Below are 27713 nucleotides of genomic sequence, written 5' to 3'. Positions count from 1 at the left end.
TCATAAGCAGAAGACTTCAGTCTTCCAGGACATTCCTGTTCTGCTTACTGAATCAGGTTTTATCAGTAAGTATTAACTTATTGTTTTACTTCAAATTAGGTAAGCTGGCAGGTTGGCAGTGGTGAGGGGAGCTGGAATGAAGCTAATGCTGTCTATGCCTTGCTGTGGTGGTGTATTTATTTATTTATATCAGAAAAGACAGATTGCACTTGCCTTTTACTTGTCCTCTCTTGGGGCCCTCCAGGTGTCCCTATGGCTCCCGCATCTCTTTGTCAAGTGTTTGAAGAAATCCTTCTAAAAGTGTGTTCAGGATAACAGGGATCAGTGATTTGGCAGCAGTTCCTGAAGGATCCTCTAAAGCTTTGCAAGAAAAATAAGAAAAATAACACAAAACACAAATCCCTTTCTATTCATTGCTTTCTGATTTGCTTCCTTGTCTCAACTCTTGTTCCAAAAGGCAAGAGGTTGTAGCACCCCCAACAAAGCTTCTTTTACAACCTTTTTTTTTTGGCATTAGTTATGAAAGGATCAGATGTCTGACCTTTCAGCAGTAGGTAAAAGAAGAATAAAAATATCTGTATTCCTGACAGTGTTTGGAAGTGCCTGGTCTCCCTAGTTTTTCTTTGCACTGACTGTTGTATGCAGTGTGCTCTGGATGTGCCAATAATGTTAAAGCAGAGGACCAAGCTTGTTGTCTCTGAATGCTCCTGTCTGGCAATGTGCTGAGACTGTTCAAGTTAGCAAACTCTCAACATCCATCCATCCATCCATCCATCCATCCATCCATCCATCCATCCATCCATCCATCCTTCCATCCTTCCATCCTTCCATCCATCCTTCCATCCAGTGTGCCTCCTCTGAAGTATATTCCTGTCCTTGTTCCGGCCCAGAAACCTAGTTATAAGCTTTACAGAGTTGTTTTCTGTTGAATAGGTAGGACATGGTTCTTATTAGCAGAAAAAGTGTTTTAAGATGTTAAAGAGGTAGAGTGCAGTGAAAATCTTCCTGTGTGTTTGTGCTCTGGGAATATTTCTTTGGAGTCCAAACAGTTTTACAATTTCTACATAGTACTCATACCTCTTTTCTGAGGATTAATACTACTATGTACCTTGAAAAGTTATGCTGAAAGCTGCACAGACTTTGACTTGAATTGTCCTTTTATTCTTTCTCCTCTTTCCTTGTGAGGAAAAAGAAGAGATGTGTTTGCAAGGGACTGCTGTGGTGTTGTTGGGCCCCACGCATTGCCAGTGACCAAGCCAGATAACTGCCTTGGACTTCTGAGAAGGGAGGAGCATGGGCTGGGGGAAAAGTCTGACTGCAGATTGAAAAAGGTCCTGCAGCATTTGGAAGATCAATCATGAGGGAAAAGGGCCCCAATGATAACAGCGCACATGCTGAGTCACAAGGGCCTCCGTGATAGGGAGCAATTGCAAGGCATTTTTCTGGACATGACACTTTTCTGGAAGTTAAACTTTTTAAAGGAGCCTCTAAAAATGAAGGCACCCAAATTTAAAAGTGGCTGGTAATGCTAAGGCACAGGACCCTGCTTGTTGACTTTGGCTTCAATATGTTGAAAGCAGAATCCATTGTATGTACTCATAAAGAGCTTCTATACAGATGTATTTGATTCTGTTTCCAATTGTGTGAAAGTATGTATGTTTTTTAGTGCATAGTTGAATTACATGTGTTTGGAAAATTAGAGATTAAACTGTAATCTAGACAATTGCATTTCCTGTAAATTACATTATAGTCAATTTAATATGACCTTTCTTATAGCCTTTATACTGTACTATCTCTTGTCTTTTAGGTTAATCATTCCTTGCTTTGCTCTGAAGCACCAAACACCAGCAACAAAAGCCAAGTCTCACTGTGGCTGCCCACAATATTAATTATCATGATGTGCTTTTATTCCTGCAGTGAAGATGTTTGCAAACGAGGATTCACTGTTATTATCGATATGCGGGGATCCAAATGGGATTTGATCAAGCCTCTCCTAAAAACCCTTCAAGAAGCCTTTCCTGCTGAGATTCATGTTGCTCTGATTATAAAACCTGATAATTTTTGGCAGAAGCAGAAAACAAACTTCGGCAGTTCCAAGTTCATCTTTGAGGTGAGAGCCACGTAGAAATGAACTGTAAAGCATTATCTCTGATAAGAACTTTTCTTCAGGTAAAAACCCCCTGTGATTGAAAGCAAAAAATGCATCAGAGGGCAGGAGTGGGCTGATGCCCTGGCATCAGGTTGTTTTCTGAGCACACTGGTGAAATGAGTTACATGTTTCATCCCAGAGGTTGACATAGTTCATTTTGCTGAGAGATTTTTTTGGGTGGTTTTTTTTTGGGTTTTTTTTGTTTGTTTTTTTGTTTGGCGATATTTATTTTTGGTGATGTTGCATTAAGTCTTTCCTTTGTTTCTCATAGAAAAAAAAAAAAAACAAAAACAAAACCAAAAAAACAACACCAAATCTGTCAAAATACTAAAGACACAGTCTTCTAGATGCAAATGTATGAATTTGTTAGTTTACCTCTACCCACCTTCCATTAGTGGCTTTTTCTTAATAAAAGACATTTGCTAAATTTTCACCTCTAGCATTTCATTGAGATTTACAGTTCAGGGATAGCATTAACAACTTGTGTGAAAAATAAGGTGCCTCAGGCATGTCCTTTGAGAAGTAACCAATATATAACAACTGCATAATTAAGGGGAATTTTACTAGCTTTGTTGTTGATAAAGACAAACCAGCTGTGTTCTCTGTAGCACTTCAGTTTTCTGTGAATTTCAGCTTCTTGTCCAAGAAGATGAAATTCAGGTGCATAAAGTGCTCATGCATCAATCATGCCACGCCATGACTTAGTCATTGTGTTGTTTTTTAATAATTCACTGATAAACACTTATATTGACTGTTTTACCAATCCATTAATTCAGAGAGACAGTGAGATTTTGCATCTCTGGAATGCAGCAGCATTTGGCAGCAGCTGTTAATGTTTACTGCAATGGAAGACTGTATTTAAGTATATATTTAAGTTTTGTTGAACTCAGCGTGATATAAATGTGTCTTTATTTTCAACCTATTCTTACAGGGACCCTTGAATTGCTACAAGGAATTAGATTGGTGTTACTCATTAACACAATTTGACATTATTATCACATTTTAAGTGCTTGTAAATTTTCACCCCTGTTTCACAAAATCCAGTCAACTCATAAATTTTGTTCTCATTAAATAAGTCTTTACACTTCTCAGTACCTTTGAGGACAGATAAAGTAACAGTTTAAGTATGTATATTTTTAAAACATTTGTTTGGTCTTAAAATTAATAAATACCTTCTGGAGGCTTGACATATATTTTTATTATATGGAGTTGTTGTGATGATAGCAAAGAGTAAACTGTGACCAAGTTATGCTTCATGTTTACAGCTCTGAGTTTGTATTGTTTAAAAAGCTTGGGACATGCTGGAATGCATTAAGGGTATTTTCATTTTGTGTGTGTTATCAGTGCCTTTGAGCCTTAGTTTGTCTGCAGGGCTGTTCACATGAGTGTCCAATGGTTCACAAATTTTTGGGCTGGAGGAGGAGAGTCGGTGCTTTCACTGTGTATTGGACCACCTGCAGACACTCAGAATCATAGAATGGTTTGAGTCCTTCAATTCCTAAGCTGTGGTCCACCCTGCAATATACACACCTCAATCAAGGAACTTCTATTGAAAAGATTCTTTTAAGGCCAGCTTTCTCTTTTGAGCTTAATGGAAGTATTATGTGTGTGCCAGGGCACTGTGGGACCCTTAGTGGACTCTGACGAGCTGGATTTTAGAGGGGTGAGATTCTGGCACAGTGTTTCTGTGTCACAGTCCAGAGTGAAGCATGTACACGAATCTTCATCTAGAAAGAGAAAGAAAAGTGTTTGGTTGATGGATTTGATTTGATGGATTCCAAAGTTTCCTGTCACTTTGAGGAATGGACCGGGCAGCTTATTTAGCATTAATTCAGAGGTGCCTTCAAGACTATTTTCTTTCTCCTGCTGAAAGAGGCTAAATAGTGGACAGCAATTTTAAATTGATTTCAAAAAGAAGGATAAGCAATGCCTAGGAAACAGTAATCAGCTATCTGCCTCACTAAAACTGTTTTCATTATAGTTTAAAGAACTACATAAAAATCAAACCTGAATAAAAAAAAATTCTACTGAATTTGAGAAATGAAAAGCCTTTCTACTGTCTCATAATGTCAAATTCTGTGCATGATTCGAGCAATGTTTCCATTAGCCTGACAGACTGCAGGGAATGTCCAAGTGTTAGCCATGAAGAGAAGTATTTCCCTGACAGGCAGTTAAACTCTAAACTGAATTATCTTCAAGGTCTCAGTGTCCAGGTCAGGAGGTATAGAAATTTGAAAATGCTCTGAAGTGACATACTTACCTTCCCGATGTCCTCCCACTGTCCTCCCTTTTCCTCAAAGCAAGGAATATTGCAAGAACATCTTGAAATAATCTTTCTCCTGTGCTTAAGTTCAATGCAATCTCATTTTTAATACATTGCAGAATGCCTGGTATTTTTGGATGGATACAAATTGGAAGAAAAAGCCCATTAACCACTAGTAGGCTAACCACTTTAACCAGTGGTTAGCCTACTATTTTGGATATAATTTAGGAATATGGTCAGGATTTTAGGTGTTTTTCTTTGTAGATGACTTCTACAAGAGTGCTGTGATTATTTGGTGCCTCCATTTCTGAAGAGCACAAGCTCTGACATTCTTTAAAGGCGTCATCTTTAGGGGATAGATGTGCAGTCACTGATGAAGGGACAAGCCTTTAAAGGCTGCCAGCGTGGGTGTTAACATGAGAGCACTGAAAATCTCTAGTTACATATGAAACCCTATGCTCCTAATTTCAGAAATAAGTATTTTGTCTAAAACAAATGGGAAAAGCTATCGGTTGCTGTGTCTTTATACTGTAAACTGCTTTCCAGACACCCAGTGCTTTTCTCTATCACCAGTTACTGAGTATGAATGAATTAAAACCATTTCTCATTGATTGTGTATGATTAGTGAGCAGTACTTTATATTGGCAATAAATTCTAGTTGTTAATATTTCAATGACATTTCACTTTCACATTGATTTTAGCTTAATTACATTAGAAATTGCTAATATGAAAGAGTGGCAAAAAGCCAACTGGAATAATTTGGAATAAGAAACCCAGCTGTTAAGGCAGTTTGCAATACCTGCTTCAGTTCCTATACCTGAAACTTTTGCTTCTGTGTAGCTGCTAGCTGGGGTGTAACACGAGTAGCAGAGTGCCTGCAATGCCATGTACCCGTTTAGTAAACAATCAGGTCCAGATACCCAAAAGCTGCCGTAAGGAGTCTTCAGTGTCCAACTGGGCTGAGGAAATCTGTGGCAGAAACATTTTTACTACATGTTTTTGATAGCCAGGCCAGCTGAAAAAGGTGGGCATTATTCCGGTAAATATCACATCTTTTAGTAAGTATATAAATAAATAAATAAATGCCAATGGAAGCAATTTTTCTAATTAATATATCAAAATCAAACACAGTCCTTGACATCCTCTGCAATGTTCCTTCAATTGTGTATTGATGAGGAAAATACTCATCTCATGCTGTTTATGGTTTGTGCTGTTAATTCTGATTGGATGATCCCTGATTTAAATGCTGTCCTTTTCCCTTCCTTAGACAAGTATGGTGTCTGTGGAAGGTCTGGCAAAGCTTGTGGATCCTTCTCAACTGACAGATGAGTTTGAAGGGTCCTTGGATTACAACCACGATGAATGGATAGAGCTGCGTGTTTCCTTGGAAGAGTTTTTCAACAGTGCCATCCATTTATTATCGAGGCTGGAGGATCTCCAGGAAATGTTGGCTAGGAAGGAGTTTCCAGTTGATGTTGAGGGCTCAAGAAGGCTGATTGATGAGCACACACAGCTTAAGAAAAAAGTGATTAAAGCTCCTGTGGAAGAACTGGATCGTGAGGGCCAGAGGTTATTACAATGCATAAGATCCAGTGATGGTTTTTCTGGTAGGAACTGCATTCCTGGAAGTGCAGATTTTCAAAGTCTTGTGCCAAAGATCACCAGCCTTTTGGACAAGCTGCATTCTACCCGGCAACACTTGCATCAGATGTGGCATGTCCGCAAGTTGAAACTGGACCAGTGCTTTCAACTCCGGCTTTTTGAGCAAGATGCAGAGAAGGTAGGGAGTAGTCTGTTCCTTTTTTCATGCTTTCAACAAGACTCTATTACAAGGGTGACCATTTTTCTGTAAGTGGTAACAGGAGGTGTTCATCACAAGTGTAAATTTCGTGTTGCCAGCAGATGCACTTCATGTGACACATAAACCAAGTTCACCAAGCAAACTGTTGGATGTAGCAGGCATAGTAATATCCAAGAGTAATTTTTCTGTGTTGCTTTTGGTGAAAGTTAATCTGCTTTTCTGTCATATAATGAGTATATTTTGGTAGACATTAGTACAAGAATCTGGCTTTTTTTCCAAGCTTCTTTTACTAAGCTTATGAATATATTTATCTGCTTGTCATAGCACCTAAAGAAGAATGTGTTTGGGGACATTCACTATGATTATTGTTTGCACTTCTTGGAGTCTATGGGAAAATTCAAGTATGGGTTTCAGGGAATTTAGAAAACTGTGTAGCACTAAATCCTTGGCTTTCTTAATGCAGAAGTGCTTGGCGCCTTGTTAGGTGATTTTGTGAGAAGTCTTTGTTGGCACATTTAAAATTCCAGACCACAGAGGTGGGGTATTCTCCGTGGAAGGTACTGGGCTCTCAGACTCGTGTTTATCTAGTCTGTATACCCATCAAAAGCACCAATCTCTGAATCTTCTCTACTTAATATATTATCCAGTTGTTTCACTAATGTGTCTGCCTGGACAGACCCAGGGGGAGTTGCAGACAAAAAGCAGACCCATGAACAGGAGGATCTCATGAGGATGATTTTTTTTTTAATCAGCTACTAGTTAGTGTTATTTTAAGACATCATCTAGAAGCACATTGTTGAAACAAACTTAATCTTCAGTAGTGCAGAACAAGACACTTGACATTGGTTTTCAATGCATTTACTAAATATTTCTAAGACTTGCTAGGACTGAAAAAGCTCCATCATTGTATAATCAATCCTCCTGTTAGGAAAACCTTGAATTCAGATGAGTTCCTCTAAAATAAGAGTCACTGCTGCATCACTCAAGCATGCATAAGAGCAGAGTTTTAATTCCAAATGCTACAATAGAAGAATACTGCCTGTTCCTTCTGTGTCATATGCTATAAGGAGGCCACTCACTTGTCCTTCCCAGCAGTGGCTGTACTTCAGTCAGTGCATCACTTTGGATTTTCAGTTTCTTTGGGATTATTCAGATGACCGCTGATTATTAATATAATTTTATAATTTATTATTATTATAGAATATTATTAGTGAAGTATTAGTATTTAGGAAGTATGTATTATTATTAATAATGTTAAAAGCCGAAAGGCTCTCTGATCAAGTCACTGTTTGAGAAGTCCTTGTTGCCAAGCACTGTTCTGTGGCATTGAAGGAGGTCTCCAGGGAATTTCCTTTCCATCTCCTGCACAGGCATGAAAGGATGGTGTGATATAAGTCTAAGCAATGTGACAGCAAAGCTCTTTGCATGTCTTATTCTGAGACTGATATGTGTAAGGTCTAGACAAGTCAACAAATACATGAAACTTTTAAGATGAAGAAAGAAGCAATGAGAATGTGATTTCTGCCTTTGTAACACTGCCTGTCTTGAGCAATTCCAGTTTAACAAACCAGGATTCTGCTCTTCTCTTCTTTGTCTGCTTCACATTAACAAAACATACAGTCAGCTTCTCCCTGCTTAGGCTGTGCTTGCCTTTTCTTGACTTCTATATTTTCTTAAAGAATATAAAACATTTTCTTGTTTTTTATTCCCAAATCTGTGCTTTTAATCTTCTCAGTTTGTGAGTCCCTAAAATTCTTCCCGGAAGGGTTTCAGACCCTTTAACATCACATTTCACTTGTGTAGACTGATGTAAAACATGGATGTGCTTTTCCTCTGTAGCTGTCTTTCTCAGGTCTCTTTGAAGTAGTCTGACCACCTCAGACTGGAAATTACTTGTTTCATAAAATGTCCAGAGCTAAATCCAGTCTGAGTGTTTCCACTGTAGAAATAGCCACCAATGTGTCTGTGTATTGAATTTTAGAGTTTCCTGATACCTCCATTTTCTCAGTTGCATTCTACTCAGGTATGGTAGCAGAGCCCAGTTACTCTTCATCTCCTGGAGAGAGACACAGCTCTTTTTGTATAACCTGGACATGTAATTTAGTTCTAATCAAATGACAACTCTAATAGCCTGTGAAAGCTCAAACTCCAACATAAAATTCTGAACATAAACAAAGTTTTAGGGTCTTTTAAAATATCTCTCTATATTCATTGGATGATATTTCAGGAAACCTGTTCTAATAAGAAGAAAATGGACAAGGATAATAATTTTCTGGACATCTCTGATTTCAAAAATTTCAGGTGTCCTCATTGCCTTAAGTTCTCAAAAATGAGATAGAGGGGGAAAAAAGGGACACAAGGACTAAAACACACAGTATTTTAAGGAAGGTTAATTTTTGAACCCTTTGGTATTACAGTACCCAGATTTTAAAAGCAAATCAATTCACTTTTCTTCCTCCTGGAGGTCCCCTGCATTAGAACATTTAGAAATGGCAGTCACTGCCTGGAGACACAAAATATTTCAATTACAGGCATTACAACTTACAGAAGTCTGTATAGTTGTGTGTTGAACAACTCATATTATTGCCAAAATAAGCAGAGGGGGTGGCAGTCACAGCCTGGGCTTCTCCCACTTGAATCGGTGAGAGAGAGCAGGGCTTTCTGTAGAGAAACTTTGTCCCCATTCAGGCCTTTAGGGTTTTACTTTCCTGTACTGGGGCCAAGGGAAGGGGAAAGTGGGGCTATCACATAGGCACAAGCAGTGCAATGAGATTGAATCTCCAGATGGAGACTGGAAGCTCCTTGAAGCTCAAGTCAGCAGGCAGGTCAGCCATGTGGGGAGCTTTGGCAGAGGGGTGTGAGGAAGTTCACATGCTGTGCAGTGCTGACTGTAATGATCTGCTGATAAATAACACATTTCAGCTGCTGGCAAAGCCCTGACCCTCACTGTTCAACAAATTTATTTCTCGCCAGCTAATGGAGAAATACGTATGTACAGATATATATAATTTTGAAACTAGAACTTTGGCTTCACTGTGTTTTCCTGGGTAACAGGGAAAATATTTTTAGTCACCAGTAACATTAAAAAATGTGTCCCAGTCTAAACTGAATATTGTTTGTAACAAAACCCCACAATCAACGTAGATCCAAGTATTAGAACTATCTGAGAAATGATAATTGGTTGGTGGAAATCTGGACAGGGAGAAGAACTCAGGCAAGAGTCCACATGTTTTACACTTGAATAAATACCAAAAAAGACAAAAAATTATACTTACACTCTGTACTTTCCAGCTTTTCTGGAAATCATTTGTAACTGGCACCCGATTTGACTTTTGTAGGAATTTCCACATCATTTTGTGTTGGTTCCACACCAATTTTACTACCCCAACATGGATGTGAATGAAAACCATGTATCATGATGTAATCAGCGTTGTCCATGTTAAGTGTAAACAATACAGTCACCAGCTGGACTGAGCTGAGTGTCTGCAATGTAAGCTGCTCACAGCAGAGCTTTAACACTGTGGGGGTCAGCCCCAACGGGAGGCAGAGGGGGCTTGGTGTGTTCTCTCTGTCCTCACCTCCCCTTCTGCTTCCTGACTTCCCACGCAGTCCACTACACAAAGGAGAACTCCAAAACATGGAGTTAGAAAATGCCACGAGTGAATTTCTTTGGAAGCTTGCGGTGGGAGAAACATTTTATTTGGATCAGGCCAGCTTTGTAGAAAATCTAGTGGCAAACCACAGGCCACATCTAGTCTTCAAGGAGCAGTGAAGTATCAGGCTTACAGTTAAAACCATCAGCCCCATGTAAACCAAGGCTTCCCTTTGAAAAACACAGCTCTGCCAGTGATTTTCCCTGTGGAGCAGGCGATGGGAAGCTGTGCAGGCTGCTGGGGCTGCCGTGGTGCTGCTGCTCTGCAGGTGTCTGCAGGGAGAGGGAGTGGAAAGCATGGATGGCTTGCAGCTCCTACTCCACAGCACAGATCTCCCATTTCCCAGGTGATGTGACCAGCCTGGAACAACAGGCAGAATTCAGTGAGTGCAAGAGTGAAGGGAATGTGATTAACAATGCAAAGTTCATAGATAGGAGACAGGTTTGGAGGGGGGTATAATTAAATGGTTAAGAGGAATAGGGTGCAGTAAGAGTTGCAGCAGTTCTCCTGCATCCCACTACCTGTGCAAGGGTGGGCAGTGAGGCCATGGCACTGAGCAGACACTGCCTTTCTCCCTTCTCACACCCACTTCTGGCCCCTTCCTCAGTCAGGTCTACTTAAATAAGGGAACTGATGTGTTTTTCTACTGAGTAGGTGCTATTGAACTCAGGCCCCACAGAGTGAAATAAATAATGTGACATTTGGTTTCTCATGGAAGAAATCACAGATATGTCAGCTGTACTTGACTCCTGTCCAGTGTACAGTTCCAATTTCTAGTGAAAGTATTGGGAAGACTCCTATTAATTGTCAGCAGAAGCACATTATACCCATTAACTAAACGTGTACCATTCTGAAGTGCCAGATGAAATTTAAGATTTTAGAATGTCACTTAAAAACAGGCAGAATTAGTCTAGAAAAATACAGAGAAGCTCTAGCTCAACAGCAGTCAGTGGGAGAGAGAAATATCCAAGAATATATAATCCAAGTGTTTGGACCATGCTCATACTGATTTTGGAGTGTTACACCTGCCAAGGATTCATGTTCCTCAGAAGGAAGGAATGTTCTGCAAGCTACTCTTCATCTAAAAAGATGCGAGATGGCTTTGGTGGATAACAGAATGAAAAATGTGGACATTCATGCTGTGGTTTAAGTGGGAAGAAGATGGCTTTAAAGAGGAAACATTGATATCTTGATGTTTGAGAGAAAGGAAACTATCAGTACATTTGTGATTGTATGACATCCACTTTAACTGTTTTGTACATTACTTCCTCACACCGCATTTGAAAATTCTGATGCTGTGTGTTCTGTAATAAAATGCATTACAAAACTGATTATATGATCCTTCTTGCTAATAGGAGGCAGTTTATTTTATTACAGTCCATTAAGTAGAGCAATTGTAGCTGCCCTTTTAGTCAAGGGAAGCATTTCCTAGAAATGGGTCCTAGCTGACTTTCTGTAAAAGCAGTATAAGAAAGATTAAAAACCAACTTTGCTTCCTTTTACATTTCACATCACCTCTAAGTTTTCTTCTTTTAGCAGTGTCAAAAGATCCTTGAAGTGATACATAAAGCAAATTTATAGAGTTTTCTTTTTTGCAACATGTCATATTAACCCTTGAGGACTTGCATAATTCCACCAGGCACAGCACCTGGCATGGGCTCCTCTGAGATAAAATCCACTTAGTGAAGGACCATTTCCCCTCTCTTATTTCACTGCTGGAAGCACTTGGTTTCTTTGATCTGTGCTTTGTGCCATATATACAATCACCTCAAAGATTTCATGTGAATTATTGGCTTACAATTACTGTGAGAGGGATGTGTCCCAGGGAGTGAGAATGGGAAGCCAATGAGGAGAGTTCTGAGAAGGTGACAGAGGAACCTTTCATATGTGAAATGAATAAAAAATGAAGGAGTTCTGGGGAGGTGGTTAATTAGGACTGGGGAGGAGGCAGGAAGCACATTAAGAGGGGACCGAACCACAGTCAAGATTAATAATCAGAGCACATCTGAAGTACATATGCCCCATGTGCTGTTTGACTATGAAAGGATTTGTTACTGAATGAATAGTATTTAGCAGTTAACAGTAATAATCATACAGGCATAATAATAATGGATTAGGCATGGATTTTTGTATAGGATTTAGATTTCATTTAAGTTACATGAACACTGAATTGATGTGCAGAACTCAGCATGCTCTGGATTTTCCATCTAAGTACTTGCACCATGAATATCACAACAGCACAGTGAGTGAGCATTGCAATAAGGAGCTTTCCTGGAGATTCTGAACACGAGGGATGTTGTTAGACCTAAGGTAAGCTCCGTAAGACTTCTGCCATAAAAGGATTCAATCAGCTTAGTGTCTTCTGCAGAGGTATTTGACTGAGGGTCTAAGTGAGACTCATTTAAGCATGTTTCTGTCATCCTTAGCCTATTTTAAATGTCTTTGCAGAGAAAGGACAGGGCCTTGGGGTACAGATAATGCCTGGGAAAGGCACTAAACTGGCTGTTGTGTTTGTGAACATACATGTGTTTGCAAAGAGCTTTATAAGAAGAGTGACCAAGAATTTACTGCTGCAGATAAATGAAACCTCTTACCCATAATTCCAGAAAAAGAGTTCTTAGAGGACCAAGTTGTTGGTGGTACCTACGCCTCTCAGCCCAAAGCAACTGCTTCTCCTTTCAGGTGAAACAACTCAGTTTCAGATTAGTTTTAGCTGTAGCCCTGATCTAGTTGCATTTTGGTGCTCTAGGTCTCGCTGAGTTGTCTGCTAAACAGACAGAGGCCTGGTCTTGTAAAGCAGAAAGAGTTCCAGCTGCTATTGAAATCTGTTGAGGACTCAAGGTCTCTATCAGAGCTCCCAGTGACAGCACTGAGTGAGCTGGAGCAGAGTGGCATTCCCTGGTACCAGCTACTGGCTCTGGCTCCAGCTCTGCTGGTGGCAGGTTCAGCTCTGGCCACCCCCTTATAGTAACAAGACCATGTCTCCATCTGTCCATGCTGCTGTCCCCATCCCAGGATTCCAGTTATGTTAGCTCACATTTGCAACATTATGGGCATCCTGACTGGCCTGGGCTTGCAATAGTCCTGATATATAAATAATGGGCTTTGAAACCAATTCCTGACACAAATGGTTCTTATTTTTATTGTACAGAATAAATATATAGATCTCTACATTTATGGATCTGGAATAGACATTGCTCAAAAGTCTTTGAATTTAGTCAAAGTGCTTTAAGTTGCCTTAACATCTTTGTCTTTTTTCATGCGATGGATTCTCGAACAGAGCACGTAGTGTCTGTTCTCTCCTGAAACCTTTTTTCCAAATCTGGCATCCTCTCCCATGCTGCCAATGACAAATGCTTTATTTTATAATCTGAAGTTTCCCTTAGCATATGGTGCCTTTTTTTTTTTGCTATAGAGATTCTCACTAGACAACTGTTCATAGACTCGAGCTTGGGATGCCAGTGTTGGGAAGGAAAGTCAGCTATCAGCCAAAATAAGATCCCACGTGAATAGAAGGTCATCATGTCATCCCATGCTTTGTACTTAAGCCCACTCTAAAACTAAAACAGCAGAGGGCAAGCCTCATGTTCAACATAAAGTGCTTGCTCTGACACATCATTTCTAATACAGGCAGAACAAAGAAAATAAGTGCAGATACGTCCCTAAATTGTTGGATTGGCAGATACTGTCTTACAGTATCAGATCATAAAATGTTGAAAAGATGATTATATAAGTGATATGGAAAGGAGGCTTGAATTCAGACTGAGCTGTGCATAAACAATAGATAGTTGAGTGCATGTTTGTGTGACATCTAGCACAGTGAGGTCCTGAATCTGACTGGGATATTGGTTGTTTCCAACAAAGAAATGCAGATTTTCAGTTGAGAATGGCCCTTGGAGATGTAAGGGTATGAAAACATTCCTATGGAACACATATGTATATCCACAGAGGGTTTGAGTTGCTTTGGAATATACTGGGAATATTCTGCTTCACTTTAACTGTTTTGAGCAATAACTCTTCTGATAGCATCAATCAAGGACAGACAAAAGACCAACAGGGGAAGTTCATATCAAAGGGGGAAACTGTACATCTATTCTTAAAAATCTGTGTATTTCCCCAGATGAACCTATGCCAGATGTAATCACTTGTATTTAATTACTTCACACTTCCTAGAACAAAGGAGGTTCTAATAAACAGGTGGGAATTGAAAGCATGTAGCAATAACTCTATTTCAGCAGGTTTTAATTAACTTTCAGTGTTTATTCAAATGTGTTCTTTATCATGGTTTTTTTCTGTAGCATTTTAAAGTAATTGAATTTTTGCTAGTGAGTACTGCTTCTGCTTTGTCTTGAAGCATATCACTATTCGCTGTCATGGGTAAACCACTATGAGATGCTCTAATGCAGCTGGATAAACAGTACAATGTTCTGAATGTATCTTTACTGATATTTTTTGGAACCTCAGTGGTGGCATAACAGGTTCATGGATTTCCCGTATTACTTGGGTTTACCTGGTCTCAGAATTTTAATTTTTTTTTTTTTAACAAACCAAATAAAAGAACAAGGTTTGTCCAAAAGCAGAAAAAACATTATAACATGAGGTGGCTGTGCACAGAGCGTGTGTTGACAGTTTGTTGTGATGCTGTGAGTGTAGATGTCATTTGCTAAAGAGATTTCATAGTGGAATCTGCACCTTCCCTTTTGGAAGGCTCTGAGAGTGGCAGTTAAACTGTGTCAAATCTGCCATTTCCATCACCTAGTCATGGGCGCCAAAGAATCATTACGGAACTGTGGGGGCAAATCTTCAGCATCTATAACAATAAATTACTTGCAAACCCCTTCATCTTCAAGAGGAGGATGAATCCTGCATAGCCCACATCTCTCAGTTCAGAACCTGCATGCTGGCACTTGCTGTCTGCAGGCTGCAGTTCTGAATTAAAGATGCAGCGAGCTGACATCTGCTCGCTTTAATCGGAAGCCACTTTCTGACAGGTTGCTGATGCCATCCGCAATTTGTTGCTCCCAATCTAAAGTGAGGAGTTGTTGGAGCGAGAAGTAATCATGGTGGGCTCTGTGGGAAGTGTTCATTACTTTGACCACTGCTGGTCACACTTAATAAGATCCTGTTCTTGGTACCTGTAGGAAAAAAAAAATACTAGATTTTTGCAAGATTGGGAGATCATTATAGATGTTTTTAACTTTCCTTAGAGCACAAACAGAGCTTATTTCTGCTAATTGAACTGCAAAAGAAAAAAGTCTTCATTATTAATGATGCTCCAAAGGAGCTTGCAGCTTCTCCCCTGTGTCAAGCTTGTATCCTGCTACTTTCCTATTTATCAGTTAAGACCAGGGGGGTCTTCTCTTGTATGCCAATAGCATTGTGAACGTTTGCTTTTCTGCCTTTCCATCCATCAGTAGAAAGCTTGGGGACAAAGCTAATAACCACAGGACAAATTCACAAGTACACACCAAATGCTTTGTCTGCTCCTACAACAGAAAGCAGCTACAAGCCCCATTTTACCATCTGGTTTGAGGAAGTGTGGGATTGCCTTGCCTGCTGAGCAGATCAATACGGGGATCAGGGTAAATATATATATATATCAGAAATTCTCTTCCCTGTGGCTGTGATTCTAGTGGTGAATGTCACCTTCCATTGCTGTAACCATCACTTCTGTCTCTGTGGCAAAGGGACAGGACGCTTTTGTAGCCTCCTGTTGACATTTCTGTTTCTCCTGCAACAACTCTGCTGCTGGTTCAACAGCTCTAAGGGTACAAACTTCCTCCTTTAACACTTCCATGACCCGAGTTCAGACTCCAAAAGCAAAAAACACACAAATATTCTGAAGGCATTTGTACAAATTTTTCAGATGTGGACAGCTGTCCATCAGGAAGGGCAATCATCTGCCAGACACTGATTTCTGATGAGCTGGATTGGCACTGGAGCAGCAAAATTAAGTGCAAAGGATGCATAGTTCAAAGCTAAAAATTGGGAATTAAAAACCACAGGGGTTAACTGCCTTGCCTCCTGTCACACAGGAAGCCTGTCCTGCAGTGGGAGTCCTGATCTGATGTGTAAAATAAACATCTCAGTGCTTTCCTTCTTTCTCTATTCATTTATTCTGCCCTGTGCTGCCAGATCCAGTGGGATTTTTTCTTTTATTGGCAGATAAATATGTTGCCTCCACAGCACTTAGAATCGAACCTGATCTTTTCGATTGGAATATAAAAACACTAACAATGCCTCAGTCTGCTGCTGCAGCTCTGGATGAGGCAGAGTTGCGCGTTTCCTTCATGCTGAGCGTGCCCTGCAGCACACTTACAGCATCTGGGGCCGCTCTGTCCCACTGACGCCGCAGCATCCCGCACAATCCGTGACCTCTCAGTGCAAGGGGCACAGGCAGCACTGCCCGAGCCATGGCGTAGTTCCTGCTCTGTTTCCAGGCTCCAGCAGCAGCCGCCTCGCTGCCCGTCCGCTGCGGCTGGAGTTGGAACATGCTGTGCTCTGCTATTTGTAGTTTCCTGCTGCCGACACTGGATACGCAGTTACTATTCCTCCTGCTTCCTCCTTGAACATTAGAACGGGTCCAAAAATAATTGAAGGCAGTATGTTCTGATGGAATATTTTTGCATTTGCAGAAATTTCCTCTTTCTTTCCCTTGCCAATTTTGATAGGGAGCGTTTTGAGAACGTTTCAGCATCTCCGACTTGGCACCGCTGGGAGGCACAGGAATGCTCTCCTGATCAGTATGGCACAAAAATGAGTTTGGACACCTGAATACAGACTTAAAACTAATTTTAAAGGATGATTATAGCATGTTTTAAACACAAAGTTCTGCTTTAGCTAATGAAGATGAGAAGACACGAATGCTCTAGAGGGTAACAAAGCCCACACGTCTAGAAAAATATGAGAAAGCAGGGCTTTTTTTAATTTATTGCTTTGATCCTCAAAAAGGTTAGGTGGCAAGAGACTAGCTGTCAGGAAATAATGTAATTAAGCTGTACATGAGGTTCACAGACTTATTGTGCAGCATCTTTCAGATGTAGCCATGTGATTATCTCTAAATTAATGTCTTCCTGGCCTGGCTGAAATGCTTTCAATGGCCCACACTTGGCAGAGCTTGGGATCTTAAAAGTGTATCTTAAATTACCCTTCATATCTATTTATAGAGAACAGATAAAGGTGGGTGTACAGCTGCGAGGTTGTCTTCTCTGGAGCTGGTGAGGGTTGAAGAGGAAAAACCAGGAGCATGGTCTATGGATAGCTTCCAGAAGTATCAGTGTCATTTTAAACCAGGTGTATCTGACTTTGCTTCTTACAAATCATGCACATTACAGAGAAACTAATTCAGAAATATTGTCTTGAACCCTCATGTCTTGCAAGACTCCTCTGTATTATTTGGCACCAGAGTCCTGGATGCCTCATGTCCTGCGCAGGTGCTGAAGAGGTGTCACAGACAAAACAGTCTTGAATTGAGGAATTTTGCTCAGTTTAAAGCTTATGAACACAAATTTCTGATCTTGATTTGAATGTTGAAAGGAAAAAGCAGGACACACTGCCATAAACACCTAGTTTTCACCAGCTTAAATTTCCCTCATTTTTGTCTTGGTTTATACCCAGTCCATCAAAAGTTTTTTTGGTGGGCTGGTGGGCAGCGGGGCATGTCAGGGATAATATTTCACATGAGTTTGTTTTTGCTGCTGTTACAGCTATTCTCTGATTCTTAACTTTTTTCTGCTGCTGTTCCTTAGAGTTCCTGCTCTGACATGGGCCACTCATCCCTCAGGTGTGACCCCACAGTGTGTCTCCAGCACAGTGTCCCTCAGCACCCCACAGTGTCCCTCAGCAACGCTCATTTTCTTTCCCTGCCAGTTTGTGTCCAGGTGTTCTCTGTCTGATGGATGTTCTGGCAGCACGGTCAGGCACTGGCATGTGATGATTCTCCCTGATGGGGCCTCCCCTGGTGCCAAAGCTGGTAGGAAGTGGGTGGTGGCAACTCAGGACCCTCTGAAGGCCACCTTGTGACATCCAGGGGCATTGCCAAGGGGGCAGTGAGACCCAGTGCCAGCTGCAGAGCCACCTGTGCCACCTCACCAGGTGCAGACACTGTTTGCCCTCCCCACTCCACAGGTTTGCCAGAGCCCAGGGAAACATTGAGCTGGTTGCTTTTTTGGATGGGTTGGGGGGGCTGAGCACCCCAAAGTCCAGTGGAAAGCTGATATCCTCAGCTTTCCATCTGTGCAGAGATCCCAGCACCAGACATGAAGCAGCTTGATGTGTCAGGTGTTTAAAGCTGTGGTTACACCCAGCTGCATCTCTGGGCCTCAGACACACGTGGGTTTGGTAGGGGAAATGCCACGGTTCTGGTACAAACCAGCAAACATCTGTCTGGCTGGTTTGTTCTTAGTGGCAGCTATTTGGAGTCACAGGAATGTTACACATTCAGCCAGGAATAGAACCTGGGTCTATAACAAAGTCACCAAACTCCTACAGCATTTTCAACTGAATGAAAATTTCTTCTGAAAACTGAGAGGAAGAGCTGCATCTGGGGGGAAAATTTTCATAATTTACACTGGTTTCCATTCATGTGGCTGTTTTCTGTTTATATCATTTAGTATTACATTTTCTATCCAACCAATGAATTAATTTCCACTTAGTAAGCAGTTCTCCGTAGATGATCTGTGCCCAGAAAAGGCCATTTCCATTTTAAGGAACAGAAAATCCTTTCCAGGAGTGCCTGAGTGTTTGATGTTACTAAGTGTGGTGGAAAGGTGCAATATCTCAAAAAGCAAGCACACAATGCAGATGTATAAAATACGCCCAGATGTCATTAGTTGTATTTATGTGTTCAGGATCTGTAATTTTCTCCCATCTTCAACAATAAAACTCCTACTTCTCTATTCAGCATTGTAGGAATCACATACCTTACTTTGTGCATGGCTGTGGCTTGATATGTGTCAAGAAAAAAATACACAAGATCTCTTACTCTGGCATTTAGTGGGAACATTCAGTGTGAGTATGTTGGAAGTGGTGCTCTGCTATAAATACAAAGCTATTTGTCACGTCACACATCTCGCTAATTTTCTAATGGGTTGAGAGTTGGGCCCATTGTCTGGAATAATTGAATGTGCTGTAGCCTTACTTACTGTACTCTATGAATCATATACACAGATATTCATAATGGAAAAACTGTGTTCATGCAGCATTGAGGTTTACACAAATACAGCTGTGGGTCTGAATCTTCAGCTGGTGTAAATTGGCCTCATTGGAATGACACCAGTTTATCCTGGCCATGGTCTGCACTGAACACATGTGAAAGGGAAAGATCTGGCAGAAGTATTGGCTTGTCCGTCACCATCTGTAAACACGAGACAAACACAAAAACAAACACAACGTTGTATTTAGACCCTGGCTTAGCAAAGCATGGAGATACATTAGATGTATGGAGAGTTCTGTTTTAAAGCTACAAGTGCTTTGATTTAATTAAGGCTGTATTTATAAAGTGGCAACAGGAATTAGAGCAGATTGGAGGTTGTTTTTAATTGAAGCAATTTCCATAAAGTTTGTTGATTCATGAAAAAAAAAATTAGATGTGTATCAAAGTTTATTCTGGGGCCAGTACCCTCCTACCTGAGCCATTTTCCTGGTGACTGTGGAGGCACCCAGCCCACTGTAAGGGCCCTGTAGGCACTGCTGGACATTAATGACCAACCTCACTGCCAATTTTGCCACAGCCCGGCTCTGCCTGGTCACAGGCCCTGCTGAGCCAGACGCTGATCCATCAACTCATTCTGTGGCATGACCTGGGACCTCCCTCATTGCTGTGGACCTGGGGCTGCATCTGAGCCTGGTCACCCTCACCAGGCCTGATCCTGACCTGCTGGTTGACCTCATAGCTTAAGCTTGGACTCGTCTTGTCACCAGAATTTGTGCAATGTCCTCTTGCTTAAATCTGGTTGCTGTCAGTTGCAAACCTCAGGGGCTGTGGGACAGGCTCTGATTAATGAGCCCCCTGTTCTACCTGCTGAGTCTTTGTTTCTGGCTCCTTATCCCTTAGGGACCAGCTTGCCTGGACAGCCATCATCAGTCCTCTGTTCTGCTGAATTTAGCTCAGAGGCTCGACTGGAGGGATTTTTCTGTATTCCAGGTTGAAATCCTGATTCTTTAGACTGTTGGCACTGCCCGTGTGCTCCTTCACAGATGTGTTGCACTTCTGTTGGCCTCTCCCAGACGTTTAGGTGACCTAGACATATGGCTGGTTCCAGTTAAACTGTAGCTTTGATTCTAGTCTGGAGACACTGGGGGAGTTTCTTGATTGTCTCTATAAAGTTAGCTCACATTCAAATCTTTCCTGGATCATGCCCTTGCATGTCAGTAGGACTGTATGTGTACCACAAATCGTTGCTCAGTATTCTTTTTGTTCAAATAGTGGCTAAATTCAATTACAAAAGATGTGATAAATATGCCTTGGTTTTTGTTTAATTGAGTTGTTTTGGATACTTGAACTCCCTTAATGAGATAGGAATAGACCTTGTAGCTGGAAACTTTGTAAACCTCAGGAGAGGAACTCTGGTGGTTACTGTTGTGTGTGTGTTATTATTTTGTTTATATTGTGAAAACATATGAAAATGAACTTGCTTAGTTGTAGATGCTCTTAGAGTGGAACTTTCCACTTTCTGTTGTGTATTATTCAGTTTAACACTGGGTGGACAATTTTGAAAATACGAAATGCACATGGACTCTTAAATGGACCTCTCTTTAATAGGCAATGTATGCTTACCTCCAGCATTTCCCCACCTGTGAATCGTGGATATTAAGTTCCTTAGTGGTTGGTAAAGGTATTTGATAAAACAGATTTATTCTTTGAAGACCTTAAGTGGCTACAGTGCTTGCCTTGAAAAAAATTATGGGGTTCACAGACTGGAAGAGATTGGAAAGCACTAATCTAATAGGGATTTCATCTGGCATATAATTAGTGATCTACCCTTTCCACAACTACAGGCAAGACATTCTTTTAGATTAACATATTTTGTCTCTGTTAGCAGCATATGGAGGCATAGTGAGAGAATGCATTTATGACTAACTGGATTTCAAAACCCTGCCTCATATTTTTCCTACGTGCTCTTGAACTTGCTGTTATTCAGAACATCACCCAAGTTGTGCTTGTCAGAGCAAATCACATAAACACTACTGGTCTTTGTCAGTATTTGTGCTGGGAACTACCAAGAGAAAAGATAGTGAGGCAAAGCAGAAGGTACTGACGTTCCAGGTCCAGCAGCTGTTCTCCCACTTCTATATCTCCTTTTCTAGAACTGATACCAGAAGCACTGCACAAGTTATCCTACATGATGTCAGCTGGAGTATTTCCAAAAAAGAAATAAAATCAACATTTCACAAAATCCTTGGTGTAAGTCCTTAGGATGTTAGTTGGGATTGCAAGATATCCATGAACTAAAACAAGTGCAGAGAAAGGCTGTATATCTTAAGCTTCTAAAGAGCTGGGCTGTAGTAAAACAAACAGCACAAGACACAATGACCCACCCTGGTCCACACTGGAAAAGGTTTAAAACCTGGGAGAATTTTTTTAACTTACAGGGCTTTAACTTTTTTAACTTATATTGACCGAAGGGAAAATGTGTATAAACTGGACATGAGCCTTGTGTAGATCAGAGGTTATGTGAAGAGCTCAGTAACAGGAGCAGAAAGGTTTTGGAATTGCTTGTCATAGGAGGAGCTGGGCTGTAGCACTTCACTAGTCTTCAGGTGGAGCTTCATCCCTTTATGAAAGGAAATTTTATCCTGTGGTTGGCTGCCAAAAGCAGTGATTGGACTTGACCTGAATGTCCCTTTGGAACCGTTTTCTTTATATGTACCCTATATTGTTCCTCAGGATTACATGGCTATAATGGTTATCATTCTGTCCTTAATTAACCATATGAGTTTGATATTTATGGCTCAAATTTAAAGAAAAGATGATTTGCTACAAGCCAGTTCATAATTAATTCCAGCCCTAGTATAGTGTTCAATAGATTTGGGATTTATTATTTCCAGCATGTATAAACAATTTCATTAATAAATATGCTCAGTTCACTGGCTGCCAAGGCCATGAGGGCTGTAATCCTTCCGTCAATCCTCCCCATGCCACCCCACTGGCATGGGGTGTGCTGCCAGCCATGTGCTGGGCACATCAACTTGTGGTGCTCTGCACCACTGTGTTCAGAATCCAGTGCTGATGCTCCTCAGCAAGCACTGACAAAAGCCAGAGAGCATGGGTTTTTATCTGAAATTATGTTATAAATCTCATTTTAGCTGATGTAGAGCTGGACTGTGCACAGCCTGCATACATGCTGTTCCATATCCGTGTGTTTCTTGTCTGTTCTCAAACAGCTGTTCTCACCCTGGCCTGCCAGATGTTACAAATCCAGGGAAAATATGGAGTCACATTCTCCCTCTGTAGGACTTATTCATGACCAGCTTGAGACCTGCTGTTTGGTCTAACACTTAACCTGGATTTTCTGGTAACTCATCAACTCTGATGACAAAACATGAGGTTAAGAACTCGTTCTTGCCAGCAGGACTGATGCTGGAGATGTGTTCTGATACCCTAATCTCAAGTGAAGTTGCCTCAAGACCACATCTATTATAATTACTGGTGCATATATGAACACTAGTGACAGTGAGGCTAGATTCTTAAAAATGCATAGGGAAGAGACCCTTTGGATCATTCTTAGTTCTTCCGACTCTCATAAAAGACTAATTTCCTTAATTAAACGTAGCACTTAACTTACTTCAGCATATACATTCAATTTTCCTTATGTATTGTTGGAAACAGGACTACAAGAGATAATCACACTGAAAGTTTATCTTCTTTTTTTAGTGTGCTTAACCCCTCCCCCTGCTTCTCAGTCACTGGAAAACTCCTAAGTACTTTACTGGTCTCCAGATTATCTACAGCAATGTGGAGAAGTGCCAGTCTGGGAGACATTGAGGACAGTTGGTTCACATGTTTTTAGTGATGTAATGTCCAATCTTAGTTATTCTGTGCTGCTGTTTAATGTGAATTCATGACTGCAGGAGTGATTAGAAGGCTTGAGAGCAGAATTATTTCACTGGCAGTCAGCATGACTCCAACTAAGAAGTCACAGAAATAATTAAAGACCCATTAATTTTGTGATAATCTCTAGACTAGGTTTGTTAAGAGAGTCTTTTTCATGGATGGGATGAGATCAATTGATACAGTGTTGTATAGCAATGTTAGAGTGACACAGAAAATCTGTTTGCTGAGACACTCTATCTGACTTAAACTGATCTCAATGGGGCACATTCTCCACCCTTTGATATTTATTGTATTAAAAACTCATTCCTTTCACAGGGAAACAGACTTGTCAAAAGCTCTTGAATATTTTTCCAGGAGCCCACATTAACCCCTTGAAACTGGGGCAGGCGTCACAGGGTTGAGAGAAATAGCAATTGTTGGGTCATTGCCATGTTCACATCTGTAATGGCGCGTTTTAATTAAACAAACGAGGCAGCACACTCGCTTCAGGAACACAGGAAGCATCAGAGTTTCTCATGTGGAAAACAAGTTTCACTTGAAAGCTTTCAGGAAATATTGCTGGTAATATGGGCCAGGCCAGACAATGTTGACAGACTTTCATATCAAAACCTCCTGGCCACACATTGCAAACTCTCACGGCACCATCACAACTCACATTTCATTTGGTATTTTCAGAGTCTCAACTTGGAGTCACATTATTATGAGAAAATTGTTTAAGACCATTTCAGAGTGTTTCATCAAAGAAAAAACTTTGAAAACACAATCCATTGTATCTCAAAGCAAGTAATACACCATTTTTAGGTATTTATTTAAATCCCATCATTGTTAAGGAAATCTTGTGACCTGTGGTACTGTGTAATACTTACGTATCTCATCATTGAGGTCTGTTGCTCAGTGTTGCTCAAAATTCTTGAAGGACAGCCTTTAAACTGTTGTCATATTTCAGTTGATTTAACACGACAAAAAAAGGCAAATCATCTCTTAAACTTCCTTTCTTTTTCTTAATAGTTTATTATTTTACATTAAAAGGGAGAAACATGGCTTAACTTAAACTAGGTTCTCATCTGGCACTAAGTGTATAGATTAGATAACGCAAATGCTCCCTATCCACAGAACAATAGATTACTTGTTTAAATTACTTGTCTTAAAAAGATCCTGATTTGGCTTTGCTGAGCATAAAATATTAAATTTACTGTTTATTTTTAGTGGACTCCTGCCAATTTTCTTCTTCCTGACTGTCTTTAGATTGTTTAAAACATTAAAAAAAATGTTCTCATCAAACATATATCTACTTACAAGAAATCTCTGTTGGTCTTTCCACAGAGACATAAAATCTTGTTGTTAGGACATGAACTTGGCTGTTATGGAATTTTCCTTTCTTTTTTACCTTGATGTTTTTCCTGTCCTTTTTTTTTTTTCTTTAAGCCCACAAGTGTGCAATTTATGTCGTGCTAATGCTGCTTATTAAATCTTCATAAAGGGAGAAAAAGGAATCCAATGAGAAAGCTTTAATGTCTCTTCAGGTGTAGTAGGTAGTTCCATTCTGTTTAATTGGCAGTAATCTTTGAAAACTCTGACCTCATCCTTGCAAAAATTTTGTTACTTATATTTCCTGAAAAGGTGGTGATAGGCTTGATCAGCTCCATTGGTAGAAAGTATTTGTGTCATTAATATTACTTTAGACTTGCATCTTTGTAACTTGGATCAAATTTGGCTTTTAGGACTATTTATCAACAGAAAATACAAGGCTGATGTAGACTCTATAGCTGCTAGTGTATTTTCCTCAATAAAAGATTAAGAACTCAGGCATATGTGACAGTTTCTTGGGGACCAGGTCAGTGTAGTGTGTCCGGTGACACTCAGAATGTTTATTTGCCTTTTGTTGAAAGGGATATTCAGTGTTATTTTTGCAAAACCCCTCCGTAGGGCAGAGCACTCCCATGCTGGATCGAGTGCTCAGCATGAAATGCTGTTTTTCCTGCAGGAATCTTAGGTGACCCATGCAGGGCCTTTTCTCTCCTCTCAGGAGCCCCATCTCCACAGGGAATGGGGAACTGACCCTGAGCAACTGCAGCAACAGTGCAGTGGGCTCTGAGATTTCTTCAGCTGTCACAGGTCAAAAATTGTTATGCAGTGCTAAAGAACAAACCAGCTTTTTATTGGAGGACATGCAAATGTTATAACAAAGATCTGGACTGATCTTTTGACCCTAAGGTGGTAACTCAGAAGCTGCTTCACTGCCTTTGTGCCTTAGAACACTTTCTCTAACACCAGGGACTGCACTGACCTGACCTGTGCAGCCTTCATAACTAGCTGGTTTTTTTATAGTGAATTAATGCGTTTGGGGGCTTTGTTGTTGTTATTAGATGATGATTATTATTATTACTATAACTATTATTATTAATATGAAAGAGTCCTTATTAATGAACAGTTCCCCAGCTTATGGAGATAAGGAAACATGGTTTTAAAGGGATCCTGCAAAAAAAAAAAAAAAGTTTGTAGAAAAGAAGAGATCTGAGATTGCAATTGCCTGCAGAGCTGCAGTCAGGAATAAAGAATGAAAGGCTCTCACTTTGAATGCATTTAGTCTCTAGCACAACACAGAACAAGCAAAAACATAAATGTACTATCTCTTAGCTGACTTCTGACAGCTTATAATGAATGAATGGGCTGCAGATTGAAATGTCACACTGACGTGCTTCTGAATAAGAAATGAGTTTCATCAGCTTTATTCAATATATTCCTATCTGTGTCTGAAGTACTGAACAATCCATTTTGCTTGGGAATACATTTGGAAGTGGAAGAAGTTGAAATGTGTGCTCTCTATAGATATTAATAAAATACTTTTTTTTCTTTTTTTCTCTTTGTTCCCAAAAAGAGTAAGTGGCAGATAGGCTGGGTTCTGACTTTGAAGTTGGAAAGATCTAGGAAATAAAAGTGTAGGAAGTCAGCTGGCTCTTTGAATGTAGTATTTGGAAACTTTATATATAGATAAAAAAGAAAGGGGTTTGAGAAAATTGCATTAGTAATATTTATGGAATTTTTGGTCCATTTGTGAATTTAAAGTACTTTATCAACTGCTAGATCTTTGGTCAATGAAGCAATCCCTGATTATAGTTCCCTCTGCTGACATTTTTCTATATATGAAATTCCCATTACTTATAGAAAAAGACTGTGGGATCAAGCTTACTGAAGATGTTTAATAAATTATTTTTCCTGACTTATCATTCTGTTAATAGTGAAATTTGGTGATAACTTCAATGCTTCCATTGCTCAACAACAGTTTATTTTATTGAGGATCATAGGTGGGATGATTTTGGCTCTGTTGCATACACATCTATCTCAGAAGATGATTTTTATATTTTGCACTGTCTCTTACTGTTTCCCTCCTTGTCTAACTCTGTCTTTTTCCCCTCTCTCTTGTGTGAACACTTCTAGATGTTCGACTGGATCAGCCACAACAAAGAGTTGTTCCTGCAGAGTCACACAGAGATCGGTGTGAGCTACCAACACGCCCTGGACCTGCAGACACAGCACAACCACTTTGCCATGAATTCCATGGTGAGTTGAGGGCGCTGGGAGCAGCACAGGAGGGAGGAGAGGGCCAGCACAGGAGGCCACCTCCAGTGCTCAGGGAAGAGGGACCTGTGAGAGGTGATGGAAGGAAGGTCAGGCTGGCTGGGGCAGCAGCAGGGTGTTGCCCTGTCCAGCCAGACACCGATGTATGGTGACTTCCTTGACTTAAGAGCAGCTCAGTCCTGCGGAGTTTGTTTACATTTTGGAGAGCAAATACAATATTTTTTATTTTTTATATTTCTTTGACTGGGAATTAATGAGAGCTGCAGGATGCACTTTAATAGTTTATACTTCTCCCTTGACAGAGGGTGGAGGTATACACCTTATATATAAGGTGCTTTTCAAAACCTTGAAAAGGAGACACTAATCAAGCTGTCAGTTGTGGCCACAGTGGGATTTTGCCTTTTTCAGTTAATTGGTCAGAACTTTTGAATGCAACTCAATTTAACTTTCTTTTTCAACAAAGAAAAAACATCAATATACCTTTATAAGTACTTTACTCATTTTCTTATTCTTACTAGACATAAGGTATTTGTCCTAGAAACTGCCCTGCTTTCAGCACAGAAATGAGGACAGGATGTATTGATGTTTTGATCATTGCAGTGGGATAGCAAAATGCATGCGCACCCCCTGCTGCACCTGTGCAGTGCAGAGATGAGCCCTCTCTGAGCACTGTCAACCACAGCAAAGCTTGCCCTGAGTAAAGCCCTCCAGCAGGTGAACCTCCTCGTGCTGTGCAGGGTCAGGCTCCAGCACGGGGGCTGACACCTCGGAGGTGGTTGAAGTTGGTGGTGTAAGTCACGGGAGAGCCACACCTGCTCTGCTGCCCACGGGCAAGGCACTGGGGAGCAGCTGTCTGAAATGGGAAAAAGAGATCCCGACTACCCGAGGAAGTGAAAGAGCCCACACTGCTTTCATCAGGTTACAGGCATTAACCCTGGGATTCTGGCCAAATTCCAGGTCAGGTCATTAACTTCTCTGGCCTGAATTCCACAGGCCACTTCCACCTAGCTAGCTATTCCCCACTTAAAGCACTGTGCCTCACTAGGGCATTGCATAACAGTGGGAGATGAGAAACGTTTGTAATGCCTATTAATGTGTTTATTGTGATTATATCAGAACAGAGCACTGAAAACCAGGCTCTAGGCACCTGATAATTAAACTTGCCCTCACAGTGCCATCTAGCAATATCCAGGATAACACTGTTTCCAAATAAC

General features: G+C 40.6%; 1 protein-coding gene across 18 annotated transcripts in view; it reads left to right on the top strand.

Moving 5' to 3' along the window:
• KALRN (kalirin RhoGEF kinase) overlaps window positions 1-27713 on the top strand; it is a 475447-nt gene that overhangs the window by 190516 nt on the left and 257218 nt on the right. For all 18 annotated transcript variants that reach the window (XM_068195349.1, XM_068195340.1, XM_068195344.1 and 15 more), the window contains 3 exons: window positions 1918-2110; window positions 5680-6192; window positions 26359-26481. In XM_068195349.1, coding sequence (XP_068051450.1) covers window positions 1918-2110; window positions 5680-6192; window positions 26359-26481 — 829 coding nt within the window. The remainder of the gene's footprint in view (window positions 1-1917; window positions 2111-5679; window positions 6193-26358; window positions 26482-27713) is intronic.

This window comes from Anomalospiza imberbis, chromosome 7 (genome assembly GCF_031753505.1).
Source record: "Anomalospiza imberbis isolate Cuckoo-Finch-1a 21T00152 chromosome 7, ASM3175350v1, whole genome shotgun sequence".
NCBI classification, from domain to species: domain Eukaryota; kingdom Metazoa; phylum Chordata; class Aves; order Passeriformes; family Viduidae; genus Anomalospiza; species Anomalospiza imberbis.
The sequence above is the reverse complement of the archived record's forward strand: the minus strand, read 5'-3'. Positions and strand labels throughout refer to the sequence as shown.